We start from the raw sequence: 23,776 nt of genomic DNA, 5'->3' as shown, positions 1-23,776 counted from the left end.
TCTTTCTCTGTCTGGCTTATTTCACTTAGCAGAGTGTCCTCTAGGCTCAGCTATCTTGTTGCAAATGGCTGGATTTCCTTCTTTCTCATTGCTGAATAGCATTCACTGTATGTACACATATAAATATTTTTCTCACATTTCCTTTATCCACTTATCCACTAACAGACACTATTATTTTCTCAACTTGGCTATCATGAATGATGCTCCCATGAACTTGGTAGTATAGATAGCTCTTCAAGATACTGATTTTGTTTCCTTCTAATATAATTAGAGAAGTGGGATTTCTGGACATAGGGTATTTCTACTTTCAACTTTTTGAGGAATCTCCATGCTGTTTTCAAGCATGGCTGTGCCAGTTTGGACTCCCATCAACAATGTATAAACGTGCCCTTCTCTCCACAACCTGACCAAAACTTATCTCTTGCGTTTTTCATAAAAGTCATTCTGATAAATGTGAGGTGATATCTCAGAGTGGTTTTCATTTGCACTCATAAACTGGTCACATGAATGAAGAAATGGTAAATGATCAACAGGAGAATATTTTTTAAAATTGTATAATCTTTAAATTGATCTCAGAAAAAATTTGTTTCTGATTTTTACTGTTTCTGTATCTGGCTGTCCAATAAGTTACGGAATCACTGCCTCTCTATCAACCTAAGAACTTATCATATGAAAGAGTTAAGAAATGACTTATTAGCTGAACCTGAAACAGAAATAGACAAAGGAAGTGGTATTTTCTGAGAATGGGAAATATGAAGCAAAAGAAAAGCTAATAAACCATACAAAGTATTGGGAGGCTGTCCCTGCTAGAATTCAATCTGGAATTTGCTCAAGTCTGCCACAGATTCACTGTAGTTCACTGTACCCCTCATATCATACCCTAAATTATAGAGAGAGAGCAAGACTACTGAACCAACACCAAAAAAAGGCACTGATGCAGAAAAGACAGTGGGACTTCTGAGGATGACTCATGATAAATTAAAATGCTTTAAATTCCAGTTTTGTTTGGATCTTTCCAGAAGCAAAGAGGAAGATCAGTAGCTGTAGCTATAGTACTCTGATGAATATGTGATAAATAAATCTTAATCTTAAGCAATCTGCATTTGTAAATTATAGGCAGTTAGTAAAAACTCAATGATATTCAAGAAATCTATCATTTAAAGATATCTGATATGGAATTGCTAACTGAGAAAGGCTGAATTTAGCTCTAGAACCTCACTGTATGCTCTCAGAGGTTTATGTATATTTTTCTTATTTTATTAGCTGTTTATATTTCTGATTCTCGGTGTGTTTTCTCACATCCTCAGTTAATTCCACTGTGGCTTTCATAAAGTGTTTTAAATAAGCAATTCCTTAAATGGCCCATAATAGTGATCAATTCTTTTGTCCAGCAGGGACACCTCAGATTAGTAACACCATATTTATAATGATGTCTAATAATGCTTGTTTCTTTCCTGGAATGCTTTACATTATATTTATAATTTTTAAATTCATCGAATTTCTAAACAGGGGTGAGACTATGTTTTCTATGAGGGAGTATATTGTCTTTCCACTCTTTAACACCAATGTGCTTAGTCACTCAGTTGTGTCCAACTCTTTGTGACCCCGTGGACTGCAGCCTGCCAGGCTCCTCTGTCCATGGGGATTCTCTAGGCAAGAATACTGGAGTGGGCCACCATGCCCTCCTCCAGGGGATCTTCCCAGCTCAGCAATTGAATCCAGGTGTCCTGCATTGCAGGCAGATTCTTTACCAACTGAGCCAGCAGGGAAGCACCTTTAACACCAATAACTGATCACAATCATAGATAGTGTCACTAATGATAAGCTATATCAATCTCTAAGTTTCTCATGTTCAAACTCTACTCTTCTGACCATATAAGGTGAATACACAAGAAAGAACTATCCAAGTGCTGATAAGAGACAATTTCATATGAATTAAAGGTTATTTGAAAAGCATTACTGACACCTTCAGCAGAATCCTTTCTAATTACTAGAAACAGTTTAACCATTGTCACCTAGAGGGAAGAGAAGAGATGACAAATTTCTTCTGTATTGAATATTATCAAGGAGAAAGGATGGGAGAGAGAGAGAGAGATTCAGTTTCTGCATACAGCATTGAGTATGAGTATTTGCTGAAGTATCAGTCTGGTGTAGTATGGAAAGTATCTCTGAAATGTTCCTGCTTTTAGCCATCATCATGCATGTGGACAGTGAAACTATCCCCCGCAAAGCATATGTTCATCCATTTAATTCATTCAGCCATCCAATGAGGATCTTAGCACCTCTCTTGTGCCAGGCATAGTTCTGAGCTTTTAAGATACAGAGAAGAATGTGGCAGAAAGTTTCCTGTCCTTATGAAAACACACACTATAGCAGGATTAAAACAACAAAAAAGTAAAAATGGATGAACAAAGCAAGTTCAGACAGAGATCGGAGCTCAGAAACAAACAAGATTATGTGATGTTCCCAAATGGCTGGGGGTAGGTATACTTCAGAATGGAAAAGCAGAGACAGTGTCCGAACGAAAAGAAACACAGCTTTTAATTACTGAGAGGTTGCTTGTACAGGATTTTTCATTCATCTCTCTCTCGGGCTAAAATGATTTGGCATTTCACTAATTACTATCATTCCATGTAAGCGCTGAAATGTCAATCAATAAATGATTATCGGGATCCCACTGTGTCCTCAGCACCAGTACAATTGGATAATGTGGTAGAATTCAAACGAATACTTCCACTGCTGTGACAAAATATGAGTTGGGGAATGATGCTTAAGTCAGTAAGCACTTAAACCTTCTTGTTTTGAGAGCTGAGTCTGAGCTTAAGCTTCCCCAGTCCATCCAATTCCCAGGAACTCCTCCAAGAGGAGGCAGCACTTGTTGCCTGCCGCTAGATGGCACCAATTATTTTCACATTTTTAAGATGAAAAAAAAAAAATAAACAGGAAACCAACATATCTTTTTCTATGCAACGGCCACATTTAAAATGGAAAAATGGTGTTATGAGGCACCATGATTAATAAAATGATTATTCTTTTACTAGTGATTTTCTTATAGGAGGGAATCACAGCAATAGCATTATAGATGGTATGCTCATTCACTCACATGCATGTCTATTTGGCGCATATTTTTCCAAATAATCTCTGTGAAAATATATTAGCAGTATCTTTGAAATATTAAAATGGAAAAAAAGTAATTGAGTATATAGAAAATGTATATCATAATTTAATATATATCAGGGTCAAAAATATTTAATAAAAATATATTATGATATTACATATAATTTTTATGAAGTTTTGCAGGAAATAGTTTTAATAAAAACAATAGAGTTGTTTATTTTTTTAATTTCCACTTTGTTTCAAATAATAGTAACATTTATTTTTAAAAAACACGGTATTTATTATTTTAATTAAATGCAACAAAAATTATTATGAAATGTAAAATGGGATGTGAATCACTTAACTAAAGGTATATCTGATATTTTATATCAAAAATTTAATATGGGTAGCTTAATTAAACTTAAAACTTCAGATCTAGAAAAACACATTTTATCATATGACCTTTTATCTGACTAGTTTACAGTTCAATTAAACCATATGTAAGATTTTTTTAAAGGAAAAGAACATGAAATATCCTCATTTTATTTTTAAAAAAAGAAGTGGCTGGTAAACATTCAAAGTATGTTTATTCAGAAACAAAATTAACTGTTTTCATATCTCCCAGTAGAAACACAAAAATGGCTCTGGAATAAATATAACCTGCCATCAGTAAACTTCAGAATAAAAGGAAGTACAGTGACAAAATGAGAGGGCACATAAAATGCACTGAAAAGAATGTATACAGCATTCATATGCTCTATGAATATATTATAGTTACTTATAGTAAATGAAATAAAAAAGAAAAGTTGCATGCTCATCATGCTAACATATTTATTTTAAAAATCTAAACATCTTTCCTACTTCAGGATGAAAGATGAGTGCCTCAAACTAGGTGTTAATGTGACTATCACTACATTTCCTTCATTCTAAAATGGCCCCAATATAATACTCACCTTAATACTGGCCAGAGTGTTTTGCCTCATGTTAAATAACGTTCTGTATCTCTGTTCTTCCTCATAGATTCTCTCTTCACAGGCTTTTTTCTCATTTACAAGATGATCAAATACAGCTTGTGCATGTTCCTTTTTCTCTCTCAAGGTTATAAACTGGTCACTATGAAGAAAGAAAGAGTTGCATTGGCCACTATTCAATTCACATTTAATTTTCTAACATGTATTTATAATACAGTTAAAAATACGCAACACTGAAAAGTCTTAGAACTGAATTTCTATGGAAAAATTCCCTGGTCCTTTCCATAGGTCTGTACCCATGACATACATCTAAATGATCCAGGTGGAAGACAATTTCTGGAGATTCAGTGGATTCTCTTGGCTGCTTACCCAGTGCACCTCTGTTTTGTTGTCATTCCAAAAGAACTCCCCTCCACACAGCACATAACTCCAAGGGTGCAGTCTGATCAGATTAAACCAACCAACATGAGGCTAATTATTCACCAGTTAAGATATATATTGGAGCTTCTCTAATAGCTCAGTTGGTAAAGAATCTGACTGCAATGAGGGAGACCTAGGTTCAATCCCTGGGTTGGGAAGATCCCCTGAAAAAGGGAAAGGCTACTCACTCCAGTATTCTGGCCTAGAGAATTCCATGGACTACATAGTCTATGGGGTCACAAGGAGTCAGACATGACTGAGAGACTTTAAAAAAAATTAAAAAAATTAAAAAAATAAAAATATAGATAGATAGATAGATAGTGCAATAAGATGAAAGGCAAGAGCCGAATTCCATATAAAAGGCACTCACACATTCACTAAATGTGAACAAGGGCTCTTGTTTTCAAATTTACTGACAACAGTCATAGCAGAGAGAAAGAAACACAAAAATGAGTACTTGTGTTGAGCTGATGAATCAACTAATCTTGTAGCTTACCCTAACTAGAGGCCTCTTCTTATGTAAAATAATTAACTTCCTTATTATTTAAGCTTGTGTGTGTGTGTGTGTGTGTGTAGTGTATATGTGAAAGAGAAAGTGTTAGTTACTTAGTCCTGTCCGACTCTTTGCAACCCCATGAACTGTAGCCTGCCAGGCTCCTCTGTCCATGGACCTCTCCAGGCAAGAATACTGAAGTGGGTAGCCATTTCCTCCTCCAGGGATCTTCCCTACCCAGGGATAGAACTCGGGTCTGCCACATTGCAGGCAGACTCTATACCAGCTGAGCCACTGCCCCTATGTATTTTGTTATTTGCAATTAAGTACATCCTGACTCAAAGGTAAAATTATTTTTTATGGTGAAATCAGTTATATATAGGAACTATACTAGTAGAAAAAAATCATTAAAAAGTGGTTAAAACAATGCTGCAAAAGTAAATGTATTTTAGAAATAACTGCCAGAGTTGATCAGTAACCCAGAATTCAGAATAAGCAGAGTTGCAAAAGCTCAGCACTGTCTTATGTTGCCCACATTCGTTTTCATCTCTACTGGTATGGAAAATTGAATCATTTTCACAGTTAGCTATAAAGGCAGCAGGACTAAAAATTTTGAGGGTCTAAAATGGTAAAGTACTTTGAATATAATATCTCATTTAACACAACAACCACCCCATGAAAGGATAATTATTATGGCCATTTACAGATGAAAAACCTAAACTTCAGTATACTAAGCTTGTACAAGCTAATTAATAAATGACAGACCCAGAACTCAAATCCAGTTCTGACTAGCTGTATTTGATTCAGCAGCTCAACACAAAATACTCTTTTTTTTTCCCCTTCTTTCTCTATGCTGGCTGTTATTAGCAAATTTGAAAACATGACTCTGGCCACATGTTTTAGACGGGTGCCTCTTCTTTTAAATGGAATAAAGGCCTCCCCTTTCATCTATCTCACCCCTGGTTTTTCCACTTCATCACTCATACTAACAACATCCATAACTCTTCTGTGACGTCCTGTGGAAGTATTCACTAATAGCGACATTGACACTAGGCGAAAGAATCAGTAGATTATTCCTAACACAGTTAATCTGCAGTAATCTTCCGTTCCAGTCCTAGTTTAGGAGTCAATTCGCACCATCAGAACAGCATACAGTTTGGAACAGGACAAACCTACACTGGAGGAGTTCCACTGCAAATTAGTGCTGCAGTCTTCATCATGTGATTCCCCTGAGCCTGTTCCTTCAGCATTCATGTGTGAATGTTACAATATTCATATTCATGTGTGAATGCTATGATATGTATGAATGTTATGATATAAGAATTTACTGTGAGAACTGGATGAGACAGGTGCTTAGATTGCCCTTACAAAATACCCGGCACACTAGGAAGTCAATCAATGTTAGCTCTAAGTCTTATTTGACACTGCCATCACTGTTAATTAATAGATTTGTAAATGACACACTATTCTTTTTCTCCTCTTCCGAGGTAAAGGCAGAGTTTAGTCAAGTTTAGGGAGGGAATTGATTCATTGAAACTTGGTGCCCATTCTTGCTTTAAGGCAATATAATCTAGGTACAGGATGGAAGGAAACGTAAGAGTTGAAATGGTAAGAATCTTGATGAAAAAAAAATTCATCAGCAGCTCCCCTATAACATCTTTGCAAGTTTAGTGTAAATTATATAATTTCAGGCTTTTCCCTTTAAGCCCCAAATATTTTTAAAGATAGTAAATGACACGGATAAATATCTTTCAAAGAAAATGTCTCCTTGCTTTCTTACCTGATATTCTGAATATGACCCAGGAATTTTCAGATAAAGCTGTATGATTATTTTGAAAATAAGCTTTTACCCTGTGGTAATAGCTAAACAAATCCTGTGGAGCTCATTGACTTGACTCCATTAAAATATTAATACATAGTATATTAGACTGTGAATAATGTTTTTCTGATATTTTATCCCTCAAGTGTTATGATTTGCTAATGGTATATTAGCAAATGTATTTAAATCAAATCATCATTCTTAAATGTGCCCAATGAAAATTCCAAATTCTGTTCTCAATTGTTATAAAATAGAAAATAAGAACCAAGAGGAGTAAAGGAAGAGTATGTAGTTTCCAAGTGGGGAGGGCAGGTCTATGGATACAGTAAGTCTTAAAGCATGATCATTTTCAAAGGGAAAGGCTTTTGTCAGGTATGCCTCAGACTAACAAGGGGAATGTACAAGAAGATTTTTAAGATAATTAATGTAAATAAATTACATGAAGTTTTTATACAATATTTATTTCTACATTTTTACCTCAAAAATGTTATCAAAAAGGTTGGGTGAAAAAAAGACATATATTATTAACCATTTCATATACTAGAAATACTAAAATTAGTGGAAGAGATTATGAATTTCATAACGAATAAAAGTTCTTATGCTTGGAAAAGGAGAAACATTAGCAGTTATTTAAATAAGAATAAGCCCAGAGGAGCAACAAAAAATGAAACCAATTTATGATAATGTGTTTAGACAAAAATTATAAAATATCACCTGTATATTTCACACCAGATCATGACAGAAAATATATATCATTTCAGGAATAAATTTTAAACAGGGGAATTTGATCACATCTCTTTTATAAATGATATAGTATTTAATAATTTGGTAAATTTAAAGTACTTACTTTAAATAGTCAAGTGTCTGATCAAAAGCAGCCTTTTCTTTTTCTTTTTGTTCTAAGTTCTTATCCAGTTGAATGATTTTTGAATGATAAATAACTGTTTTACTTTTAGTGGTCTCTATTTCTCTAAAAATGTGTGAGCATTTATCCTGGGGGGAAAAAATCAGGAATATTTTAAATACTAGAAGTTTCAAGTTCTTGCAATTTAGGAACACAAATGGTTTTTGGCCATGTGAACAATTAAAAGCAAACAGTAGTTAAAGAAGGAGGGGACACATATATACCTATGGCTAACACATGTTGATATATGGCAGAGGCCAACACAATATTGTGAAGCAATTTTCCTTTAATTAAAAATAAAGGCATTTGGGAAAACAAACAAATCAGTTCAGTTCGGTTCAGTTGCTCAGTCGTGTCTGACTCTTTGTGACCCCATGGACTGCAGCACACCAGGCTTCCCTGTCTATCACCAACTCCTGGAGCTTACTCAAACTCATGTCTGTTGCGTCAGTGATGCCATCAACCATCTCATACTCTGTTTTTTCCCTTCTCCTCTCGCCTTCAATCTTTCCCAGCATCAGGGTCTTTTCCAAAGAGTCTGTTCTTGCATCAGGTGGCCAAAGTATTGGAGTTTCAGCTCCAGCATCAGTCCTTCCAATGAATATTCAGGACTGATTTCCTTTAGGGTGGACTGGTTGGATCTCCTTGCAGTCCAAGGGACTCTCAAGAGTCTTCTCCAACACCACAGTTCAAAAACATCAATTCTTCGGTGCTCAGCTTTCTTTATAGTTCAACTCTCACATCCATACATGACTACTGGACAAACCATAGCTTTGACTAGACAGACCTTTGTTGGTGAAGAAATGTCTTTACTTTTTAATATGCTGTCTAGGTTGGTCATAACTTTTCTTCCAAGGAGCGTCTTTTAATTTCTTGGCTGCAGTCACCATCTGCAGTGATTTTGGAGCCCCCCCAAAATAAAGTTTCTCACTGTTTCCATTGTTTCCCCATCTATTTTCCATGAAGTGATGGGACCAGATGCCATAATCTTAGTTTTCTGAACACTGAGTTTTAAGCAAACTTTTTCACTCTCCTCTTTTATCAGAAGGCTCTTCCTCTAATCAATGCAAGCAACAACTCAGGTTTATGTTCTTTCCTCGAGCGTTACATCTGATCAGGTTTCCTAAAAGATGGGTTAGAACCATCTATTCTCTCTCCCTCTCTATTCTGCACTAACTTGTCTACCACCTCACCCCCCACCCCACTCCACCCCCACACACACACATCTGCACACCTGAAGGACATGTCTTTTAATATGTCAGCACATGGTTACCAAACATGTACCCTGAAGGCAGGCATGAATATATATTGTTCTGATGTTTAAGAAAAAGAAGTCAATGTTTAATACCAGCATATTTACCCCAAGGCTGGCCAGTATAATCCCAGACTGGAGATTTGATTTGGCATCTATTTTTGCATGACCCCTTCATAACTGTTGGTGTCTACACTGACTGGCTGATTTCCTGACTGTGTGATCAACTCAATGAAGGTTGCTGACTCCACATCTGGCCCAACTTCTAGCAATGGATTCCAGTCTCAGCTGTTCCCCTTGCTCCTGTTTTCTTCCATTTTCCCCTCACATGCTTCCTAATTCTTTCTCTATTCTTACAGGTTTCAAGAAGAATGAATTGCTAACCTTGTATACTTATTTTCCTATAAAAATCTTCTCTTTGTCCAAGGTTTGAAACACTGAGTACTGTATTTGAATTTTCATAACATTCACTCTTTTATTTTTTTTCTGGAAGCTCTGGAATTTTTCCACTAATAATTGAGACAATTTGGGTTTGTTTGTTTGCTACCAGAATGTAGTCAAGCCAGTTGACGAGGATTCTTCAATGGACCCCCTAAGATATTGTTATTTCTAGGAGAAAATTAAACCTAAAAAAAGTGTGAAAAGGCACAAATATGGGTAAAAATAAGGAGGAACGAGTCAGAGACGATGGGCAACTGTGGGTCTGGCACGCTCTCTACTACTCCTGACTTTCAGTTCAGATTCCATAACCCACGCTTTAAATCCTAAATGGAGATTTTCATGGGAAACTGAGATTTCAGAAGCAACGGTGTCAACAACTTAGACCACCAATCCAGTGACGCTGAAGGCGGTGCTGCAGATTTTACAGTAAAGGAAAGAGACAGTGCACTTCCTGTTGACAGCAGTGAAAAGCAAAAAGTATATTTGTCACTTTTCATAGGCAACATGGGGTTTCCCTGATAGCTCAGTTGGTAGAGAATCTTCCTGCAATGCAGGAGACCCTGGTTCAATTCCTGGGTCGGGTAGATCCGCTGGAGAAGGGATAGGCTACCCACCCCAGTATTCTTGGGCTTCCCTTGTGGCTCAGCTGGTAAAGAATCCACTGGCAATGTGGGAGACCTGGGTTTGATCCCTGGGTTGGGAAGATCCCCTGGAGAAGGGAAAGGCTACACACTCCAGCATTCTGGCCTGGAGAATTCCATGAACTGTAGAGTCCATGGGGTTGCAAAGAGTTGGACACGACTGAGCGACTTTCACTCATTCACTCATAGGTACCTTCAGTGAGGCTTTGATAAATGTGAGCATCATATCCCCTTCCATGGTTTCAAAAATATTAGAGATATCCCACAATAAGAAATTGTTAGATGCCATATGTCAATCAAGAGTATATGTCTGCGTATCCTGAGTGTGGCAAAATTTGGGAGACCCCAAGAACCATTAGTGAGTCTTTATGAATGCTGAAGTGTCAACAGAGCAAATTGGAATTTAGGCATAAACAGTACATTTATAATTTGGGGGGAAGTGAGAAATAGATTTAAGGGACTAGATCTGATAGACAGAGTGCCTGATGAACTATGTATGGAGGTTCGTGACATTGTACAGGAGACAGGGATCAAGACCATCCCCATGGAAAAGAAATGCAAAAAGGCAAAATGGTTGTCTGAGGAGGCCTTACAAATAGCTGTGAAAAGAAGAGAAGCGAAAGGCAAAGGAGAAAAGGAAAGATATTCCAATTTGAATGCAGAGTTCCTAAGAATAGCAAGGAGAGATAAGAAAGCCTTCCTCAGTGATCAATGCAAAGAAATAGAGGAAAACAACAGAATGCGAAAGACTAGAGATCTCCTCAAGAAAATTAGAGATATCAAGGGAACATTTCAGGCAAAAATGGGCATAAGCAAAAGGTATGGCCTACAGAGCGAAGTATCTAAAAGAGGTGGCAAGAAGAAATACACAAAGAAAACTGTACAAAAAGATTTCATCGACCAGATTCACATTGTGAGTGACTCAATCACCTAGGGACATCGAAATGGAAGTCAGTGGGCCTTAGAAGCGATCACTATGAAAAAGCTGGTGGACGGTGATGGTAATTCCGTGAGTATTTCAACGCTCCTGAAAGATTATTGCTGTGGAAAGTGCTGAACTCCATATCAGCAAAACTTTGGAAGACTCAGCAGTGGCCAACAGAGACTGGAAAAGACAGTTTTCTTTCCAATCACAAAGAAGCAATCCCAAAGAATGTAAACTCACAAATTGCACTCATTCACACGCTAGTTAACACGAGTAATGCACAAATTCTCAGACAGGCTTCAGCTAAAAGAACCGTGAACTTCCAGATTTCAAGGTCTTTACAAAAAGGCAGAGGATACCAGAGATCCAAATTCCACATCCGCTGGATCATCAAAAAGCAAGAGAATTTCGCAGAAATAACCTATCTTCTGCTTATTGCCATGCCAACCTTTGCTGTGTGGATACACATAAACTGTGGAAATTCTGAAAGAGATGGGCATACCAGACCACCTGACCTGCCTCTTGAGAAACCTGTATGCAGGTCAGGAAGCAACAGTTAGAACTGGACATGGAACAACAGACTGGTTCCAAATAGGAAAAGGAGTACGTCAAGGCTGTATATTGTCACCCTGCTTATTTAACTTATATGCAGAGTACATCACGAGAAACGCTGGGCTGGAAGAAGCACAAGCTGGAATCAAGATTGCTGGGAGAAATATCAATAACCTCAGATATGCAGATGACACCACCTTTATGGCAGAAAGTGAAGAAGAACTAAAGAGCCTCTTGATGAAGTGAAAGAGGAGAGTGAAAAAGTTGCTTAAAGCTCAACATTCAGAAAACTAAGATTATGGCATCCGGTCCCATCACTTCAGGGCAAATAGATGGGGAAACAGTGTCAACTTTATTTTTTGGGCTCAAAGTACACTGCAGATGGTGATTGCAACCATGAAATTAAAAGACGCTTACTCCTTGGAAGGAAATTTATGACCAACCTAGAAGGCATATTAAAAAGCAGAGACATTACTTTGTCAACAAGGGTCTGTCTAGTAAGGCTATGGTTTTTCCAGTGATCATTTATGGATGTGAGAGTAACTGTGAAGAATAGCTGGCATGAGAATTGATGCTTTTGCAACTGTGTGTTGAGAAGCCTTGAGAGTCGCTTGCGATGAAGGAGATCCAACCAGTCCATCCTGAAGGAGATCAGTCCTGGGTGTTCATTCGAAGGACTGATGCTGGAGCTGAAACTCCAATACTTTGGCCACCTCATGCAAAGAGCTGACCCATTGGAAAAGACCCTGATGCTGGGAGGGATTGGGGGCAGGAGGAGAAGGGGATGACAGATGATGAGATGGCTGGGTGGCATTGCCGACTCGATAGACATGAGTTTGAGTAAACTTCGGGAGTTGGTGATGGACAGGGAGGCCTGGCGTGCTGCGATTCATGGGGTCGCAAAGAGTGGGATGCAACTGAGCGACTGAACTGAACTGACTAATTTTTTTCTCTAGCCTGGTAACAGGTTTCAGCAATTTTGAGGCTCTCCACCCAAAGACAGTTTCATGCCCAGACTTGGAAGGTTCTGGAAATCTGAAACGAAGTTAATTAACGCTTTACTATAAAACATTTTTCATTACTTTATCTAAAAAACTTTGAAACCACATATTTTCAAAATAGTAGATAATACAAATTATATTCAGATTCTAAATTATTAATTCCAAAAAACATTTTAAATATTTATTTAAGATTTAATAAATATTTTCACATTATCTAAATGTACTATTTCCAGGTTCTACACCTAAGATTTAATATGGGGCTAAACATAGTAAAAACTCAGTAATACTATTTAGCTTGGGCCATGACTGAAACGTTTATGCAGAGTAAAAGATAAAATTATTTGTCTAACTTAGGTTCTTAGAAGGCAGCAATGCTGCTATGAAAAGTGAAAGTGACGGTGTCAGTTACTCAGTCAAATCTTTGTGACCCTGTGAACTGTAGCCCGTCAGGCTCCTCTGTCCATGGAATACTCCAGGAAAGAATACGGAAGGAGAAAGAAAGCCATTCTCTTCTCCAGGGGATCTTCCTGACCCAGGGATCAAACCCAGGTCTCCTGCATTGCAGGCAGATTCTTTACCATCTGAGCTGCCAGGGACACATAGTACTATTTATATACCAATCAACATAATGAGGCCTTAACATATGCTATTAATAATGTCTGCAATTTTCTTTAGAATAGAGTTCCACAGCATGACACACAGGCATTCCTTCATCTAGGCATTAGCCTTCTCACTAACTTAATCTCTTTTCAGTCTTATTAACAGGTAACCTGATCTCTGGTCATGCCGAAGTGCTTGCAATTCCACAAACACACAGCATTCTCACATGACCTCTTTGCTTTGCAAACACAAGGTCTGTTTCTAAAATGTCCTAACTTCATTTCTTCATCAAATTAAAAACTATATAATAATAGAAGTAATGGGAACCATTTGTTGAATGCTTCCAGCGCCAATTATTCTTTCAGTCTTTTTGTGTATATAATCTCTGTAGTCGACAACATCATAGCAAGGCAAAGATTCAACCTCCAAATTTTCTATTAGTAGTTCTTGTGCTTAGACATCACCTCCTCTGAAAACTCCTCCCGGATGCCCTTGATTCATCTGTGTTTACTCCTGCCTGACTCTTCCCACACTATTACATCGCGGTCATGGCTCTGCTCACAGTGTATTAAGGCTGTCTGATCCCGACAAGATGATGTATTTCTTGAGTGAACCAAGTTCTCCTTTTACTTCCCCAACTCCAGAAACTTCCAGCAATATTTAAGACATTTTAAGAACTCAACAGTAATTGTAAAGACAAATTAATGTGAAGGACAAACAAAAGACAAAGAAGCCTTCTTCTCTAATCCTCCAACTCTTAGTAACTTCTATGATGCTGGGCACACACACAAGGTATTCAGCCATGTTTTCCACTGAAATTTATTTGTGTTTGTTAGATATACCACCTTTGGCAATTTTTAATTAATATTTTAGCAAATATGCAGATGTGGATAGAAGAACTCTAGAGGCATTCCACTGCAGTCTTGAACACATATGTTTTATCTTTCGTGACTTATGTTACAAGTACTTTGTTATTAAGGACAGTAGTATGCTGGGTAGTGAGAGCTGGCCTGAATGCTTTATCCCTGATTTTAATGGAAATGCACATAATGATTTATAATTAAACATCATGTTTGCTGGAAGATATTGGTAGATACTATTACACGTTATCAAGTTAAGACTTCTTTAAAACATAAATAAGTGGCTTTTGAATCTTATCAATTTTATTTTAAGTGAACTACCTTTCATTTCTGTACATGCAATGAATTATATGAGTACATTTATGTTGAGTCATCTTCACATTCATCAAAGGAGTCTTATTTTGCATAGTATATTCTTTTCAGCACATTGCAAAATTCAATTCACAATATATTTTAAACTGTCATTTATGTTCATAAGTGAGATCACTTGCACATTTCTTTCTTATATATTTTTCAGTTAGGATTTCAGTGTTATATATTTATATAATAAATTTAAACACTTTCCACGCTTTCTTATGCTCTGAACCTGGTTTTTGTAGGGAGGCTTATAAAGTATCTATGATTGTCCTTGCCTTTACTAAAATTATACCAATTTTATTGTTATTGATCTATTTTTGCTCATTTTTTATTAGTTTTCATAATTTGTCTTTTATAGATAAATTATATAATTCATCAAGATTTTAGGACAAATTGCTATGCAATTTTGTATGTAAATATGCCTCTTTTAATTCTTCTTATAACATGTTCTCTTTGCCTTTAATAGATATGCCAAATACTTTCAGTTGCTTTTACCAAAATACTTTACTGGTAATACCAAATTGTAACATTGGCCCATCTCATAAATTCTGCTTTATACTTTATCATCAGTCACTTGTAAGTAAGTTATAAATTGTATTTCTAAATATTCTTAACACAGAAGTAAATAATGAAAATGTGATTAAAAAATATTTTCAGTGGTCTACATATCACTTTTTGTTATAATTTTGGTATTGAGTTATGATTTTACTTTATTAGGGTGGATAAAGTAACCTGTATGATTTGACCAGTATAATGTAATAGTTAAGAGCATAGATAGATTCTAGTGTCAGATATAATGAATCTCAACACCATCATTAAGAAGGTGTGTGAAACTGAGCAACTTAATTAAAAAACAATGCATCAGATTCTTCAAGCACAGAATAGAGATAATAATAGCACACTCTTCACAGAATCATCATGAAGATGAAATTAGTTAATAGGTCTGAGCACTTAGAACCATGCAAAATATTTCTTAAAAATGCAAAATATTAACATGTTATTATTATTATACACATTATTTTCCTTGGTAATGTTTAAAAATATTTCTTTTGTGGCCCTAGGGTTAGCTTTATTTAAATACAATTGCACCTCTACCTCATGGCCCACATGCTGTTCCCTGACAAATCCTACTGCTGGTGGTGGTGCTCCAGTCTCTAAGTCTTGTCTGACTATTAGCAGATATTGGTGCTACCTTTAAAATACATTCAGAGGATGGAAAGTTAAAGACAATGCTTTAAATGGTATGTTAAAGCCCTCTGATACACAGCCAGTTGGTTCACGCAGCCTACATATCAGCTTGAGGGTAACATGTCAGATATTAACAAACGCTTTAGTCTGTACACTGGTCTCATCTTCAGAAACATGGTACTGTCTAAGTCACTACAAATCCCTCTATCCACTGTGTAGGAAAGGTAATGGGAAGATACACTAGCCCAGTAAGAGAAGAAAAGACAGTGTAAGAGAGAAAAGGAAGACACAGAGGCTCTGTGTGTGTGTGTGTGTGTGTGTGCACGTGGGCACCCCTGTGTGCACACATGCATGCAAAATCAATTTAGTGCAACCAATTATAAATGACAGACATTCATCTAAAATTAAATTTGCTGGAATAGTTTTCATTTACATGAAGAGGCTGCAAATTCAAAATAATTTTTTGATATTAAATTTCTTACCTCAGTTTTTATTATTGCATCCTGGGTTTTCTTCCCCTTTCTTCGCAATTTTTTCTTAGTTTTTTCTACATTTCTTTTAACTTGTCCTCTCTTCTCAATTACTTCATCTAGCAACTATAAGATAATTTAGAAATTAAGATGTGCAATATTAATAGTCCAACTGTCTTGATTTAGGGTAGATAGTTCCCAAGCGACTATTTTAATAACAACAACATGTATTTTGGTGTAAAAGGAAAGGATGACCACACATGAATTACAAAAACATACTATGATATCCATAATCCTAATATCAACTTGAATAACCACAGAAAATAAAATGCTAATCAATTTTGGCTAAGTAATAACAACTAATAAACTCACATAGAAATAATAAATTTTCCTCACAATATTTAAACATTTTAATCAAAATTAAAACTCCAAATTTTCAGTACTCATTATAGTGTGTGAAAACTTATTCTTCCAAGAATTTATGCTAAATTAATAGTGTTCATAATTTATACACTACTAAGGAATAATAAACCAAAATTGATTACTGAACTACAAGAAAGTAGAAAACAATGGCTAGTATAAAATAAAAAAATAAAAGTCATTAATCTTTTCTGGTATTCATTATCATTCTCAGATGATTACACCAAGGCTTTGATGTAACTAATAAACTCCTATCATTAGTGTAAGGAGGAGCCATTGTTTAAAATAATTTATCTCACTGGTTCATAGTACTGGTTATATATTCATTACATGAGCTCTGGGATAAGCACTGGAAGTCCTAAATTGAGATGTACACTCAGAATTTGTTGTTTCCATGGTTTATGCCCTTGCACAAGTTGCTTCATGCAGGTAGGCTCAAGTTTTCTCATGTCTATGTTACAGCTAAACTCTCTCTTGCTTATTTTAGAGAGATGCTTTGAAGATCAAAATAAAATTTCATAATAAGGAAACTGAAAATCACAAAGTCTTTAATAAATGAAATTCTAAAAAGTAGTAATGTCTAAAAATACAAAGTCACATAATCATTTGCAAAGAAAAAACAATTCTGTTGCCAAAATGGCTCAAACGAATATATGCATGTTCTCCCTGCAGCTGAGGACAAGAATGTATAACTCTTACCACACCTTCTACTTCTTCAAAAGACTAATGATATGATGTATACATATTTTTTCTATTAAATCTTTTCTTGGGAAGGGCTAGTAATATCAGTTACTGCCATAAACTTGTTGTTCTGAAAATATTTTATCAACATTTGCTTATTTTTCATCCCAGCTGTCTTCACTTCATCTATACACATCACAAATTTACCATGAAAATGTCAGGATGCATTATCTTTCATATTTGAACAAGCACAGCTTTGGAATTTTACTAACAAGCAGTGAAGACTTTGAATTAAATTTCCTACAATGGGTAATCATACCAGAAAAATTCCCACCCATTCATTTGGAAATTGCTTTTCCTAGGTACACTCTAAGTAAAGGGTTCCAGGAAATAGCATTAGTCTTGCTATATAACTCCACTGTAGACCAGTTGTGTGGTCCTAGAATAGTTGCTTATTTCGTCCATGCTTTTATGTCTTCTGATGTGAAATCCCAATTTTCCAAATGATACCGTAAATTGCATAAATGATTTAGCAACCTACATACTCCTGCAAATTAGTTTCTGGATTAATGATGAATGCTTACGTCAGCATGTTCTTGGTGGCAAGTTTTGATTCTTTCAGCTTCTTCTTCCAGTTTAAGCAGCGGTTTCTCCATTTCCCCCAGTGCTAGGGAATAGATCGCTTTCTTTCTCAGAAGCTCCTGCTTCTCAAGTGTCTGTTCTTCTTGAAGGCAAAAGAGTTTTTTCTGCCAGTAAATATTATTAAATAATTCATTGTTATTAACTACCTAAACATTTATTGAGACTTTATCCTGTGCTGGGTAGTAATATTTAAAAATCAAAACAATAAATGCCACCATAAAAAAGCAATAGGTAGAAATATAGTATATTTACAGAGTGTATACGTAAAGATATTATTAAAATATAGCATATTTAAAGGCATTATTAGAAAAAATTGAGAAAAAGTTTAATAGACAATAAAAATCAAATATTCTTATGTATTGGAGGATAATAAGGTTAGAGGGCACTTTAATGACAAATGTTGTAATATATGTAAGTCCTGCAGTCTAAGACCAAATAAAACCAATAAAAAGAAATTCATAACAAACTATTAAGCAAAAAGATCTGGAATATTATTGAATTACTGGACTTAAAACAGCGGGAAAAAAATGAGACAATTTGGCATTTTCAAACATACAGAATTAGACACTGCTTTTATATGTTTGAAAATATCAAATTTGCCAATAGAAAAAAAATTACAAAACTTGTTTTTGCTTCAGAGAAGAACAGAGGTACAGATAATCTCAATTATTTTTTTAATAACCTGTTTTGGACTGTTTTGTGTCTTGATTTTACTCTTTTTACAGTATTGGTTTCAAATACGTATGTATTTCTGAAGGGGAGGCAGTCTAGAAACATGCCAGGGTTCAGAACACCTAATCTAGGATCCAAAAGACATGCAGGTGGTAGACAAAGATTTTAAAAAGTAAAAAAAAAGCTATACAGTGTTTATAGCTAATGTTTATAGCTAAACAGTGAAAGTGAAAGTCAGTCAGTCCTGTCCAACTCTTTGTGAACCCATGGCCTGCAGCCTGCCTGGCTCTTCTGCCCATGGCTTTCTCCAGGCCGGAATACTGAAGTGGGTAACTGTTCCCTTCTCCAGGGGGTCTTCCCAACCCAGATCTCCTGCATTGCAGGCAAATTCTTCACCATCTGAGCCACCAGGGAAGCCCTGCTAGCTATAATGTTTTAGTTTCAAAATCTTTATATAGAAATATAATAGCATATTTTTTCTCAGTCTTAAATAAAAGAATTCAGCTGAAAGACACTAAAACTAAAGAAAACATAACATCATCACAAAGCAAACTAAAGAGACACTTAGGAATAGGATCCCACTGCTTTTACTAGACTGGCAGAAATTCCCATTAAGCCACAAAATGAGATATGCGTATGAGAGGTCAGTTTCTTTATGCATGATCAGACACTGCTAGTCGTACATAGAGGGCAAGTGTCATCAACTAAGGAGGGAAAACTGCTGGCTTGCAAACCAAGTAGTGAAAAGATGCCTCATTACAGGCAAATTTAAAATGCTAAGTAAACTACAAATTAAAAGAAGAATAAAATATTGAAACCAATTGGGTTTACCTGAATCATCATTCCATTAGCCACTTCACCTCGAGTGAGTCTCTTCAGGAAGTCTTCTCTGCCCTATACATTATCAATTTTTTTAAAAACAAAACGAGGTTTTATGTATGAAAAGTCACAAAACATTTTAAGACAACTGCTAACACAAAATACACTTTACTTAGGTTAAAATGAAGACTAACTGCTCATTACAAACTGAGTATTATAATTAAAAATAAATAAATTAAACCCTGATGTTATCTGAGGCAAAATTAGTAAGTGATACATCAGAAAATAGAATACAGAATATCTGTTCAATTAATTGTATGTTATAAACTTGAACTAAAATATCAAAGTAAGAAAATCAAAAAGGAAAAACTAGATAGTCTTCAATTACTCTTTTTAAAAATATCTTTTTTTTATTTTACTATTTTCTATTTACTATTTCTTTTACTATTTTCCAGAATTAACACATTCCATTTTGAAAGCGAGACAGATGAATTCAAGCTTAAAGTTTACAAAATATGATCAGATTCTCCATGTGGCTAGAAAATTTTTTCTATTTGGTTCTTTCTTATTTTAAAAAATCATACCTTGAAAGATGGTGGACAAAAAATATGTGGAAAAATTTTCTGTTTGATACTTGGATAGAGAGTCTTAATGTCTTTATAGTTGTACTTTATATTATCACACAACCAGATTTAGAAGTAACTCAAAAATTTCCTTCTGTGTTTAGAATTACCTCTTGGAACCCCTTATTTGAGGGAGGAGTTGTCCTAGATTTAAGCTGTCCTCTATATTTAAAAAAGATGTATGGCTTTGTAAAGAACTGTGGAAGTTCTCTAAAATTCCTCCTTCATTACTGAACCCCTATCATATCTCAGAGTCTACAGACATTCTAAAGAAACAAGTCAATAAATCTCTCCTACAACCCCTTTTCTTAGTATAGCAACCCATCAAAATTACACTCTCCTAAAGTGAAGCAAAATAACTCCAAAGAAGAAAAGAGGAGATAAACAAAGCAATACCTTTAATATATCACTTCACCCAAGGATATACCTATATCTAAAACCAATTTATTCAATGATGTATTTTGATAATTTAAAAGAAATTAGTTGCCTCTTCTAACATGATAACAGATAACAAGAGTTTTACCAACTAGTTAAAAATTTAGTATTAAGGGAACCAAATTACAAATGACTCTATAGACTGGAAAAAATATACTGTCTTTAAAAATAGTAACTGAAAAATGTGTGTGTGTGTTTATCAAGGAGATAAAATTGCAGAATGGTAAGGCATGAAGCTGAAAAGATAAACTATCAGCTTATGTAGTATCTTTAAGGCACAGGAAGAAAATTAGTGAAGAATGTTAAGCAAGGTGTGTGTTTTAGGAAGGTTACTTGGACTGCAATGGGGATTAATTAGTGTTTCCTTAAGATTCATTCATCCTTTTAAGTTTTTTGTTTTTTTTTTAATTGCCAGTAAGAAAGAACTCTATTGTTTAAGTGAATTCAAGTTCCTGAACTTACATAAATTAACATCATACAAAAAGAATTTGCATATATAAGGCCAATAAAAACTGTAGGCAGTGTGTGTGCTCAGTCCCTATGTACAATGCTCTGTGACCCCATGGACTGTAGCCTGCCAGGCTCCTCTGTCCACTGGATTTCCCAGGCAAGAATGGTGGAGTGGGTTGCAATTTCCTTCTCCAGGGGATCTTCCCGACTCAGGGACTGAACTCAAGGAGTCTCCTGCCTCTCCTGCACTGGCAGGCAAATTCTTTACCACTCTGCCACCTGGAAAGCCAGTATATGAGACATTATAATAAAATAGGCTAGAAGTCTGAAGATGCAAGAGTAAAACAATTGCATTTCTTTGAAAAGAAGGGAAAGAGTCCCATGAAATTTTGAAACCTGTATTTCTATACAAAACCAAGTCAACCTATTACCAGTGGATCAATGTGCACTTCTTGTAAGACAACATCTGGAGCTTCACTCCTGCCTCTCAGGCTCTGTTTCCTACCACGCCCCCAAACCTCCATGACTCAGAGCAAGCTCAAATGACTGGTCACCAGAAGGGAAACTACTGGGTTGGCCAAAACGGTCATTCAGATTTTTCTGGACGATGGTATGGAAATAACCAAATGAATTTTTTGGCCAACCCAGTACCTGTTATTGACTGGGCTGCCGATTTCAACTTCCACCAGCCACAGGGTGTGTTTCCAGCCAGATGTTCAAAGCCTTCCCTCAGTACTATCCCCTTCCTGAAAGCATAATCTGTCCATCTGGGCAGTGGCCAAATGCTGGGAAGTCGACCACTTCCTGGGAGAACTACCAAGTTACCATGACCTTCAAGAACCCGAGAATTAGCCTAAGAATGACATAAAGTGAGCTCTGAGGGTCACAGGTCTCAGGCCACACAGTGCAACATCTGAGTCTGGGGACCCATTTGTCATCCCTTCCTGTTGTCATAAGAAGCATTCCCTGTAAAGCTGACTCTGAGGTGGTGGGGTTTTGTGTGCGGAATTCTTATTAAGGCATGTATTTGGAATCAACTCCTGTTGGACTGGAGAGGGGGCATGATGGGAAAATAGAAAGAAGATGGGAGACGATGCAGGATTAGGCAAAAACACAGGATGAACTCTTAATACAAAGCATCCCCAACAAGAAGCTTGGTCAACACCATGGGGTGTCCTGGAGCAAGAACAGGCCCCCAGCTTTGCTGCCCCTGGAAGGGGAATGACCTCAAGCAAAGTGACTTAACTGGTTCCTGAAGTAGAATCTGGGCAGTTATGTCCACGAAGCTTCTGTCATGAGTCCCCTCAATGATAAAAGTACCATTAGTGCTACTAAGACTTACAGGCAAAGTATTATTACCTGCCTACTATGTAGAGTTTGTTTTAACCTCACAACGAAATCCATGAAATCGTTAGTACTGTCCCCTTTTGCAAATGGGAAAATTGGGACAGATTATATAAATTGCCAGAATACAAAAAGCTAGCACACGTTGGAAGCAGGATGCTAATCCACACAGAGAGCCCAGGGACTTCATTTCATTGCCTTAGGATCTCAGTGACTCCTAGATACCTAGGATCCTTCAATGTGAGTGAAATATTTATTGTAGAGCCTTCTGACTGTCCTGTGTCTCTTTCTTTGCAAAGTCAGCTCTTCCATTAGGCTTTCTAAGCAATTGGACTGTTGGATTCTGTAACTCAGCCACCTATTCCACAGACAGAGGAATCAAACTGAGACCAATCTGCCAGTGATGCCATGTGTATGTGCAAGCTAGGTTGCTTCATGTCCAACTCTTTGCGACCTCATGGACTGTAGTTCACCAGACTCCCTTGTACATGGGATTCTCCAGGCAAGAATACTGGAATGGGTTGCCATGCCTTCCTCTAGGGGATCTCCCCAACCCAGGGATCGAACCCAGGTCTCTTCCATCTCCTGTATTGCAGGCGGATTCTTTACCATTAGTGTCAGCTGGTAAGGCTCCATTGACACGATAGCTGGCTCTAAAACAGAATCTGCTTAGAAGGTTATGAACACTAGGGAGATGCTTCTTTTTAAATTCTGCAGCATGGATTATGTCACTGCAAAAAAAAACAGTAGCAGGGTAAAATGGATATGAATTACTGTAGGCTTAACATAAGAACCAGAGTGTAGTGTTCTTAGCAAAATACTGATTGCTTACCATTGAAAACATTCAAAAAGAGAGACTGGACAATGACAATGAGCTACAGTAGTTGTAAAAAGATTTCCAGAGTTAATCATCTAAGTACCATTTTTGAGAATGTGCTGTATCCCAGGGAACTTCCTAGAATATTTTATACAGATAGGCACCCCTATCAATCCATGTAGGGACCTTGCAAAATGATCAGAGATGCACAAGTTTCCGTTAACTTGAGGCTACAGAAAGTGAGAGCTGCCTGTGTGTTGTGTGTGTATGTGTTCGTGCAACATGCACATGCATATGAGTCATCATATCCATTTAGTGACTTAGCTACAACTATTGTTGTTGTTCAGTCACCCAGTCATGTCTGACTGTTAGTAACCCCATGGAATGCAGCATGCCAGGCCCACAGTTCAGAGATGAGAAAGGTCACATCTGTCCTTTCACAAGGTCACAAATGTCATGGCAGTTGCCACATGACTAAGATTCAACAAGTATCAATGCCGAGCTGCTTGACATTGCAGCCTGGGCTACCATACAGCACTCTGAAGTAAGCCCCTTCGCTGCTCAGCTTTCAGTCCTCTGTCTGGCACATAATCTCTACTAAATGAGCAATTTACTGCACAAATGCATAAACAAATAACAACAACAACAACAAAAATTAGTCCCTAGGCTGGAGTATGAAATTGTAAAATGTCAGGGCTTTTCACATTCAAAAATATGTTTTTAAAATATCTTTCTATATAATGAGAAACTTGGGATTCATCCAACTATCACACAGATTCTCACTCATAAACAGCATCTTGAGGAGAAACAATGAAACAAGGCCTGCAGGACATTTTCCCTGAGATGCAGAGAAACGGGTGAGGAAGTAGGGAAGGCAAGAAGA

At 36.6% G+C, this 23,776-nt stretch overlaps 1 protein-coding gene across 1 annotated transcript in view; it reads right to left on the bottom strand.

The window, feature by feature from the left end:
• Positions 1 to 23,776, bottom strand: part of CCDC178 (coiled-coil domain containing 178) — a 369,825-nt gene that overhangs the window by 226,640 nt on the left and 119,409 nt on the right. Inside the window, exons 13-17 of the mRNA XM_043444502.1 lie at positions 19,237 to 19,299; positions 17,676 to 17,837; positions 16,003 to 16,116; positions 7,647 to 7,792; positions 4,050 to 4,209 (exon numbers count right to left, since the gene is read on the bottom strand). Coding sequence (XP_043300437.1) covers positions 4,050 to 4,209; positions 7,647 to 7,792; positions 16,003 to 16,116; positions 17,676 to 17,837; positions 19,237 to 19,299 — 645 coding nt within the window. The remainder of the gene's footprint in view (positions 1 to 4,049; positions 4,210 to 7,646; positions 7,793 to 16,002; positions 16,117 to 17,675; positions 17,838 to 19,236; positions 19,300 to 23,776) is intronic.

Source organism: Cervus canadensis, chromosome 23 (genome assembly GCF_019320065.1).
Source record: "Cervus canadensis isolate Bull #8, Minnesota chromosome 23, ASM1932006v1, whole genome shotgun sequence".
NCBI lineage: Eukaryota > Metazoa > Chordata > Mammalia > Artiodactyla > Cervidae > Cervus > Cervus canadensis.
Note: the sequence above shows the minus strand (reverse complement) of the source record. Positions and strands in the feature narration are given on the sequence as shown.